General features: G+C 41.3%; 1 protein-coding gene across 3 annotated transcripts in view; it reads left to right on the top strand.

The window, feature by feature from the left end:
• Positions 1-981: 981 nt before the first annotated feature.
• The window catches only part of TIPRL (TOR signaling pathway regulator), a 76900-nt gene continuing 66920 nt past the window's right edge, over positions 982-10961 (top strand). The window contains exons 1-3 of one of the 3 annotated variants that reach the window (XM_043449817.1): positions 982-1336; positions 9315-9494; positions 10231-10330. In XM_043449817.1, the coding sequence (XP_043305752.1) occupies positions 1233-1336; positions 9315-9494; positions 10231-10330 (384 nt within the window). In that variant the 5' untranslated portion in view covers positions 982-1232. The remainder of the gene's footprint in view (positions 1337-9314; positions 9495-10230; positions 10331-10961) is intronic. The other 2 variants (XM_043449836.1, XM_043449825.1) reach the window with 2 other exon arrangements.

Here is a 10961-nt window from a genome sequence, read left to right as displayed (position 1 = left end):
GACATGCTGGTGTAATAAACTGTACTCCACTGTCTTGAGAGTCCTCTGAGGTGTGTTTTGTGACTTTGGATTCTACAATACAGGGACTGGGGAATCTATACTTTAAAAAAAGTTCCAGGTTGACTCTGAAGTGGGACAGGTTTGAGGATGACAGTTTCAAGTATATAGAATAGTAAGAGTAAGGTCTCAGTAATAGGGAGGAGCGCAGGTGAGTAGACCTGAGAGGGAGTTGCTGGAAATGAAGCCGGAAAGAAAGATTTGAGAGATCCTCTAACATAAACGCATAGCATTTTGAGGCAGCTGAAACCAAATCATTAGTTAAGTGGTTTGCCAAGGATTGGGTTTCCCTGGCTGCTCAGGGGTAAATAATCCACCTGCCAAGCAGCAGATGTGGGTTCAATCCCTGGGTCAGGAAGATCCCCTGAAGGAAATGGCAACCCACTCCAGTATTCTTGCCTGGGAAATCTCATGCACAGAGGATCCAGGCAGGCTACACTCCATAGGTTCCTAATAGAGTGGGACACCACTTAGAGACTAAACAATTGCCAAGCATGCACAGAACAGCATTGCAATGGTGAACGTAGCACTAGATCTCTAGTGTTATTTCCACCATAACACAAGCTTAGGTAATAGCTAGACCAGGACACTCTTGAAATGTCTGAAGGATGAAATTTTTGATAGGAGTCTTAGTCAATAGTAGGTAGAGGTCCACTTGTCTTGCCGCACTTGATGCTGAACCTCCTAAACTCTAAGTGATTTAAGAACTTTGTCTTCAACGGAAAAATGCTGGGCATTTCCTCTACACCAATTCAGTAACTTTCTACAAAGATCACGTCGGATTCTCCAACGCTGGGCTTCCGCGAAGGGGCCAAGATGATGTCATCCAAGGATGTGCGCGCCCCTAGCCACATCCCCTGCTGCCGAAGCCTCGCCCCTCAGCTGAGTCTCCCCACCTTTTTCAGGTGCGTCGTGACGTAAGACGTGGGTCACACAACCTCGGCAACTGGTCCCGGAAGCAAAAAGTCGCGGGACGGAGAAGGCGGAAAGGAGGGCCTGCGTCCGTGTCGCCGGCAGGGGGCGTGGTGGGGTGGGGCGGGGCCGGGCATGGTAACGGCTCGGAAGTCTAGGCTGCCGGGCTGGAAGGAGGAGGAGGGACCGGTATCTGCCGCCGCTGCAGCTGCCGCCCGAGCTCCAACCTGTTCCGTGTGGCCCCCGCTGGCCTTTCCGCGGCCATGATGATCCACGGCTTCCAGAGCAGCCACCAGGACTTCTCCTTCGGGCCCTGGAAGCTGACGGCTTCCAAGACCCACATCATGAAGTCGGCGGATGTGGAGAAGTGAGGCTCTAGGGCTGGGATCGGGGTGTGGGCCTTGGAGCTGGGCCTGAGCTGGAGGCGAGCGAGGCCCGCGAAGCCCCAGCCCTCCTCTAGGGCGGAGGCTCGTGTCCCTCCGGACGGGACCTTTGAATTGACAACACCAGGAAATATCCCTGTCACCACTTCCTGTCCTTCGGTTCGGGTTCGGCAGGCTCTGGCTTCGTGAAAGTCACTCCGCCTGGGTTTGAGTAGAGCATGACTGTTCTGGTGGACTGCCCCTTCCCGCAGGTCTCTACCTGCCAAAGCCAGCGCCACCTTTAGACTATTTCTGGGTGGCTGTGAACTGTTTTCTTGAGGGTTAATAACAGGGGTGGTATATATGCTTGGTTTTTAACATGTCAGGCGCTTGAGATACAAAAGATGAAAGCCTCTGCCTCGAGGAATTCAGTCTTGTGAGAGAGACAGACAGTTGTACAGTGTGAATTGATAGAGATGTACCTGCAGGGTTATTTATTTATTTATTTATTTTTTTGAGGCGGGGAACAAGGCATCCGGGAAATTGAGATGCCTGAAATGGATCTTAATAAAGTCGGTGGGATGGGGTGGGGCTGGGCTCGTGTGTAGCGCCGCAGGGCCAGTGAGAGTGACAACTGTGATGCGTTGTGATGCCTGAGCTGAATCTTGACAAGGTTTGGGGAGGTCCAGAGGGACGTGGAAAGCCAGGGGGGTCAGAGAGAGTGGGAGGCCTGAACAACAGTTCCTGTGTGATTAGAGCGTGAGGTATCAGAGGGGAAGAACTGCAGTGAGAAGCCAGTGGCAGGTAGGCTCCTGAGCAGTGAAGGTACCACTGAGTGAACGTTTATGCCAGGCTAAGGAGTTTTGTTGGATTTTATCTGACTACCACCAGGTGTTATTTTATGCTAAAGGAACAAAATTATCAGGTGTACACTCTGAAAGATCTGAACATGATGTGGCGGTTGGATTGGAGGGCTGCAGGACTGGGGAAAGAGACCAGTTAGAAGGGTAGAGAGGAGAGGAGAGGTTTTAGAGATTAAGTGATTTGATGGTCACTTGATAGGAGGAGTAAGAGTAAAAGGAAGAATCTATACTCTTGGCAAGATTTCTGGCTTGGGTTATGCCTGGAAAGTTTTACCATTGGACATGGTGAGAAATACAGGAGGAAGAACAGTTGGGGGCAGGTGTTGGATGGAGGATGAGTTTAGTTTGTTGAAGTATGAATTGAATATAGCTTATGAAGTGGAGATGTATTAGGCACTTATCTTGGAGCTTAAAAAAGATGATTTATTTATGGATTTATGTTTGGGAATCATCACTTGGTACCTGGAGGCTTGAGAGTGAATTAAGATTGTCTGGAAATCATCCAGAAGAAAAGAAAAAGGTCATGAGGTGGAACTCTAGGGAGCAATGACAGATTTAGGCAGAGGAAAGTGACCAGAAGAGAGTTTGAAAGGATATTTAGTATCATAATTAATAAAAAGGTAACTTTCTTGCAGAGTCACTAAGAAAAATTTTGCTTCATCCCACCACAGGTTGAGTTATTCTCTGAGTTTTCCTCTGTGTATACCTTTCTCTGCTACATATTGCACCATATATATAATTGTGCTATATATTAGGCGGGTGCAAACCTAATTGTGATTTCGGATTGTGAATTTTAAATCATTGTAACTAGGCTCAAGCACATCTTTATTAATCAAAATAGAAACCATTACAGTCATCACATTTTTACCTATGAGAAATGTTTGTTTATTCCTGTAGTGTAAAAATCTGTGCTTTGGGATTCAGCGATGAACTCTTGGTAGCATTTTCTGCCTCCTACTGGTTGTGGAAGCATTTTCCCTGCAGAAAGTTGAGGTGCTTGGAGAAGTGGCAGTCAGTTGGTGAGAGGTCGGGTGAATATGGTGGATGAGGCAAAACCTGGTAGCCCAGTTCATTCAACTTTTGAAGCATTGGTTGTGTGACCTGCAGTCAGGCGTTGCTGTGGAGAAGAATTGGGTCCTTTGTGTTGACCAGTGCTGGCTGCACCCTTTGCAATTTTCGATGCTCCTCATCAATTTGCTGAGCATACATCTCAGATGTAATGGTTTCCCCCAGATTCAGAAAGCTGCAGTGGATCAGACTGGCAGCAGACCACCAAACAGTGACTGTGACCTTTTTTTCTGATGCAAGTTTGGCTTTGGGAAGTGCTCTGGAGCTTCTCCATGGTCCAACCACTGAGCTGGTCATCGCTGGTTGTTGTATATTAATATTTAAGTGAATTAGGAAAATTTTGGATTAATATATAGTGGCTCAGATGGTAAAGAATCTGCCTGCAGTAGTAGACCCGGGTTTGAACTCTGGGTTGGGAAGATCCCCTCAAGAAGGAAATGGTAACCCACTCCATTAGTTTTGCCTGGAGAGTTCCATGGACAGAGGAACCTGGTGGGTTATAGTCCATGAGGTCACAAAGAGTCGGACACAACTGAGCAACTAATGCTTTCACTTTTCTTTGAATTAGTGAAATTTCCTTTAATGAATTAAGGCATGTTAATCCTATAAAGGCTTTTCCTGTCTTCTTGGCCTTATAAATTTGTTGTTGTTCAGTTGCTCAATCAAATCTGACTCTTTGTGACCCCCATCGACTGCAGCATGCCAGGCTTCCCTGTCCTTCATTAACTCCCAGAGTTTGCTCAAACTCTTGTCCATTGAATTGGTGATGCCATCTAACCATCTTGTTCTCTGTCGTCCTCTTCTCCTCCTGCCTTCAATCTTTTTCAGCATCAGGGTCTATTCCAATGAGTAGGCTCTTTTCATCAGGTGGCCAAAGTATTGGAGCTTCAGCTTCAGCATCAGTCTTTCCAATGACTATTCAGGATTGACTTCCTTTAGGATTGACTGGTTTGATCTCCTTGCAGTCCAAGGGTCTCTCGAGAGTCTTCTCCAGCACCATAGTTCAAAAACATCAATTCTTTGGTGCTCTTTATGGTCCTTCTTTATGGTCCAGCTCTCACATCCGTACGTGACTTCTGGAAAAACCATAGCTTTGACTAGACAGACCTTTGTTGGCAAAGTGATGTCTCTGCTTTTTAATATGCTGTCTAGGTTTGTCATAGCTTTTCTTCGAAGGATCAAGTGTCTTTTAATTTCCTGGCTTCAGTTACCATTTGCAGCAATTTTGGAGTCCAGGAAAATAAAGTCTGTCATTGTTTCCCCATCTATTTGCCATGAAGTGATGAGACTGGATGCCATGATCTTAGGTTTTTGAATGTTGAGTTTTAAGCAGCTTTTTCACTCTCCTTTTTCATCTTCATCAAGAGGCTCTTTAGTTCCTCTTTGCTTTCTGCCATCAGGGTGGTGTCCTCTGCCTATATGAGGTTATTGATATTTCTCCTGGCAATCTTGATTCAGTCATGAGCATCATCCAGCCTGGCATTTTGCATAATGTACTCTACATATAAATTTAGAAGCAGGGACTTCCCTGGTGGCTCAGCTGCAATGTGGGAGACCCTGGTTCGATCCCTGGGTTGGGAAGAGCCCCTGGAGAAGGGAACAGCTACCTACTCTAGTATTCTGACCTGGAGAATTCCATGGACTGTATAGTCCGCGGGGTCGCAAAGAGTAAGTCACAACTGAGCGACTTTCACTAGCACTAACTAGCACTCAGCAGGGTGACAGTATACAGCCTTGATGTACTCCTTTCCCGATTTTGAACCAGTCGGTTGTTCCATGTTGGGTTCTAACTGTTGCTTCTTGACCTGCATAGGGGTTTCTCAGGAGGCAGGTCAGGTGGTCTGGCATTCCCAACTCTTCAAGAGTTTTCTAGTTTGTTATGATCCACACAGTCAAAGGCTTTAGCATAGTCAATGAAGCAGATGTTTTTCTGGATTTCCCTTGCTTTTTCTATGAGCCAGTGGATGTTGGCAATTTGATCTCTGGTTCCTCTGCCTTTTCTAAATCCAGCTTATACATCTGGAAGTTCTTGGTTCATGTACTGTTGAAGCCTGGCTTGGAGGATTTTGAGCATTACTTTGCTAGCATGTGAAATGAGTGCAGTTGTATGGTAGTTTGAGCATTCTTTGGCATTGCCCTTCCTTGGGCTTGGAATGAAAACTGACCTTTTCCAGACCCGTGGCCACTGCTGACTTTTCTTTGACCTTATAAATAGGCATACCTGTTTGTTACAGAGTAAACTTTGCCATTAAAAATGGGGTTAAGATATTCTGTTTGGCCTTTGTTCAAGATACTCTGAATTTAGGACATTTGAAGAAATGTAAGTTATTGACAGGTATTCTTTTGACATATATTTAACTGCAGTATTTCAGAGGACTATTCGATTTTTTCAGATATGTTGGGAAAATCCACAGAATCACATCTTATATTAGTTTATATTTCATATGCACTTTCCAGTGGTTGCAGCTTATTTATATCTAATCTTTTAATGAAATGTTTATTCTGATTATAATCCATCCAATTTAGTCTTTTAAGTATCTAGTATTTTCTTTTTTTAAAAGTTTTGTTTTATTGTGGTAAGAACACTTAATATGAATTCTACCCTCCTGACAAATTCATAAATGTAGAATGCATTATCATTGGCTATAGGGACAGTGTTGTATAGCAGATCTCTAGAACTTATTCATCTTGCTTGCCTGAAATTTTACACCTATTGATTAACAGCCCGTTTTTCCCTTCCTCTAGCCCTTGGCAACTACCATTTCACTCTTTGATTCTATGAATAAGTGGAATCATGTAGTGTCTGTCTGTCTGTGACTGGTTTGTTTTACTCAGCATAATGTTCTTAGGGCTCATACATGCCGTCACATATTGCAGAATTTCCTGCTTTTAAAAGGCTGCATCATACTCCACTGTATATATAAACCACATTTTCTTTTCTTTTCTCTCTTTTTTAAAATGATATTTTTGCTGTCCGTCTTGCCTGTGGCATTTGAACGGGAGTATTGGTCTCTCTTGTATTTGTTATTTTCTATTTCCTAATAACAAAAGAATAAATTTTACTTAAATTTATGTTGAAAATTAATGGTATCAGATATCACCCTAAAGTTGTGCAACTTAAAATGTTAGATCACTGATATGTGCTTATGTACAGAAACACAGAGATCTGATGAACATACAGTGTGCCTGATTTTTTTTCCTTACTGTTGTTTCATAAGCATTTTCAACATTATTATATTCTCCTTTTAAATATTTTTAATGATTCTGTAATATTTTATCATCTGGATAGACAATAGTTTGTGTGCTCAGTCGCTCAGTCATGTCTGTCTTGTGACTCCCTGGACTGTAGCCTGCCAGGCTTCTCTGTTCAAGGAATTTTCCAGGCAAGAATATTGGAATGGGTTGCTATTTCTACCCCAGGGGAATCTTCCTGACCCAGGGATCGGACTCGTGTCTCTTACATCTCCTGCATTGGCAGGTGGATTCTTTACCACTGCACCACCTGGGAAGCCCAGACAGCAGCTTACATAACTATTTATTTCCTTATCATTAGAGTATTTCTTCTTTACTACTATAAATGAGATGATTATGAGTATTAATGTATGTAGTTTTTTTCTTCCCTGCATTGGGGTTTATTTCTTTATTACAGATTTCCCAAAGCTGATATTTTGAGTCAAAGAATATAAATTTGATTAAGTTCTTGGCACTTAACTGTATTAGAAACAGAAGGAAGGAGAAAAAATCCCTACAGTCTCTTTGCCCTAATAAATGAATTATTATTATTTTTCCTGTTCTCTTTTTATTCATTATGCAGTTTAAAGAAGTGTGATTGTTTGCTTTTTCCAGCCTTTGATAGGTTAAAACAAAATAAAGAGGGATGAGGGTGCTTCAGGGGCAGATACCTACATTCTAGAGCAGCTAGAGGTATAAACCCTCAGTTGAACTTGAGGACCTTGTCTTAACAAGTTTGTTAAATGTGATGATCTTTGATCAGTAGGAAAAGGTGAAGTAACATTTTATAGTTTTTGTTTGTGAACAAAGTATATAATACTTTTTGAAAATTTTCTGAAAGCAATAAAATTTAAAAATTGATATAAAATATAATTAGAAAATTGATTCCATGGGGCCTCTGTGTTAGTTATGCTTTCAGGTTGCCAGGAAAAGAGAATCCCTGCCCCAGCCCTCTACCCCCTTCTCATCCCTGTCCACCTCGGTTGCCTCAAGTGATGAGAATTTAATAGTACGTGAGGAAATAATTGAACACAGGATTCAGCTCAGAAGACGAACAGTGCTTATGACCAGAACAACCACAGATGTCCCTAGCCTTCCTCTTATCCTTGTTTTTCGGTCTCTCGTGTGCTCTGCCTGCTTCTCTGGCTGTTACTTAAAGTTTTCACTCTCTCCTCCTCACTCCCTCATGGTCTGTGTCATGCCGCATCTCTTGGTGTGTGCTTTATTCAACTGCCATCCAAACTTACGAAAAGAGGGATCAGAATAAAGTTAATTGGCCATTATTCAATTCAGCATGACTGTATTGGGCAGAGTTCTCAGGCTAAACTTCAGGGGTTCCTGCTAGCCGATAGATAATTGCCCTTGTTTGAGGAGCTGAACTTGCATCCCTAAACTGAAAGTCCTGCTTGTAACTGAGGTGATAGGGTTGTAAGGCATGGTAACCTATACATAAGGGGCTTCCCTGGTGGCTCAATGGTAAAGGATCCACCTACCAATGCAAGAGACACCGGTTCAATCCCTGGGTTGGAAAGATCCCCTGGAGAAGGAAATGGCAACCCACTCCAGTATTCTTGTCTGGGAAATGCCAGAGACAGAGGAGTCTGGCAGGCAAGAGAGTCGGACATAACAACTAAACAACAACAAAAAACCTATACATAGAGTTACTTTTTTCAGAAGTAACTAGTAGCCACTTAAAAATCTTTAAAACAAGGGTTACAAACTCAGCTTTCTAAAGAGTCAAGGGGATTGGTGAACCAGCAAGCTCATACCCCACTTAGCGAGAACCCTCTACTCTGTTCCCGCCAGCTGGTGTCAAGTGGAAATACAGGTTCAGTATTGGCCAAATCTTCCTTTTTATTTTCCAAAGAGAAACCAAAAGTCCAGATCTCTCAAAAAAATCTCAATTTTTATTGGCAACTCAATAATTTTGCCAGTTATTTCAAATATTAAAAAGGTATTTTGTGAGGCTAGTCGTAACATGCTGCTGCTAAGTTGCATCAGTCGTGTCCAACCCTGTGTGACCCCACAGACGGCAGCCCACCAGGCTCCTCTGTCCCTGGGATTCTCCAGGCAAGAACACTGGAGTTGGTTGCCATTTCCTTCTCCAATTCATGAAAGTGAAAAGTGAAAGTGAAGTCGCTCAGTCATGTCTGACTCTTAGCGACCCCATGGACTGTATAGCCTACCAGGCTCCTCTGCCCATGGGATTCTCCAGGCAAGAGTACTGGAGTGGGTTTCCATTGCCTTCTCTGAGTTGTAACATATCTGTGAGTTAATAATTTGTGATCTTGGTCTCATGGTAGGTCTAATATAACTTTCTTATGTAATAAAACTAGCCAGTTGAGGTCCAAGTTTTTATAAAGCAGGCTAGTATAATGGAAAGAGGCCTAGTTTTACCACTTACTAGCTCTGTCATTTCATTAAGCTGCTTAAGTTCTCTGAGCCTTTCTTAGCTCACAGGGTAGTTTTGAGGCTCAGATTCAACTATCTCAGACTTGTCTTTGATCATCCTACCTTAAATGGTACCCCTGCATTGCATTGCTTCAATTTTCGTGTATGACTAGCTGACATTGTATTATGTATTTTTTGTATATTTATTACTTATCTTCTTATTTAGCCCACTACCTAGTACAGTGCCAAAAAGGTATACACAAAGACAATGGATGATGAAAGCATTTATAGACTTTACAACTATATCATCTTACTAAATCATATATTATTTAACTCATTTAGGAGTAAAAGGTATTCTGTGGAGATCAAAAGGAAACAAGAGTGCCAACAGTGATATAAAATAATCCTTCTGACTTTTGATTATGCATAGGTTAGCTGATGAATTGCATATGCCATCTCTCCCCGAAATGATGTTTGGAGACAATGTTTTAAGAATCCAGCATGGCTCTGGCTTTGGAATTGAGTTCAATGCTACAGATGCATTAAGATGTGTGAACAACTACCAAGGAATGCTTAAAGTAGCCTGTGCTGAAGAGTGGCAGGAAAGCAGGTGAGGATCTGGGCAGTTAGGGGTTGAAATAGAAAAGAGTTGAAAAAGTATTCAGTTGTGATATTTTATTATAATGAAGGGCTAGTATTATTATTAAATTTGATAGTTGAATCATTCTAGAGTTCATTTTTCTCATTGATAAAAGATTAATTACCCCCTTTTGAGTACTTCTTGAGTTAAATTCAATGACAGTTGAGGTGAGCTATGGAAGGTTTTGTTTTTTGAGCTTTCAGTGTTCTTTAGTGAAGACACATTGCACTGTGTACTTTAATATTCCTGTTTTTGAAGAAAAATGTTTGCTTATGGTTTGCATTGAAAATCTAAGGAGCATTGAAACTAAAGAAAATGAAAAATGTATTTTATTTCATAATCAAATCGAGAGTTATTTATTTTGTTCCTATTGTGTATTAGGTTCTTTGAAAAAAGTATAAAGCTTTAAAGCATGTCCTTGGGCAGTGTACAGATTAATTGGGGAGACTACATTATTAATTCATGACAGGTTAAATAACAATAAATGTACAGGAAAGCTAAGAAAGATCTTATATTAGTGAATTTTGACAAGTATATGTGTTTATTAATAGGATATTTTATATTATGTATAGAATGTAATTTGGTGTGATGCATGAATGGGGTCACAGAAGAGTTGGACACAACTTAGCAACTAAACAACAAAATGAATACAGATGTTCTATATTCTACCTCACTGAATCTGATCCTTCTCATTTTGGTATTTGAGGACGGAGGGTGAACACTCTAAAGAGGTTATTAAACCGTATGATTGGACCTATACAACGGATTATAAGGGAACATTACTTGGAGAATCACTTAAGTTAAAGGTAAATCTTACTTTTTGCTTTTATGAATCATTGATTGCCTTGGATAGTCTCAATGTTAAAGCTTTCTAGTAATGGGTTATTTTATGCTGCTACTTTCATCCTACTTTGTACTGTGGGAGGCTTTAGAACCTAATGTGAGGGAATTTTGCTTGTTGATTATCAGCACAAAATAAAAGAAGGCCATAGTGGAACAATTTTTATTAAAAACATGGTTGTAGTAGCTGGTGGATTGCCTTAGTTTTATTATGTAATATCAAGAAGCATTAAAATGTACTGTCCTTGTTGTACCGTATTAGGTGATTTAGACAAACCCTGCTAGCTAGTAGCTTGCAGTTTTACAGATAAATGGATATGTGGGCAGGTAGGAATTTTGGTCAGACAACTGGGATTATTTTTCTGTCTGCACTATGTGTGAATCAAGTATGACTTAAGGCAAGTTATTTAATCTGTCTGATTCTATTTTATCAGTAAATTGGATAAACAGAAATATCTATCTTATAGCAGAGTTTTGATGTAAAATTATCTGTGGGAGTTTTCAGTGAATTCTAAAACTCTTTATTGATGTTAAACTGCATCTGTATAAGACCTGCTTAAGAAGAGATTCACTTCATGGTAAATGATACTAGGAATG

Source organism: Cervus canadensis, chromosome 2, assembly GCF_019320065.1.
Source record: "Cervus canadensis isolate Bull #8, Minnesota chromosome 2, ASM1932006v1, whole genome shotgun sequence".
In the NCBI taxonomy this organism is placed as follows: domain Eukaryota; kingdom Metazoa; phylum Chordata; class Mammalia; order Artiodactyla; family Cervidae; genus Cervus; species Cervus canadensis.
Note: the sequence above shows the minus strand (reverse complement) of the source record. Positions and strands in the feature narration are given on the sequence as shown.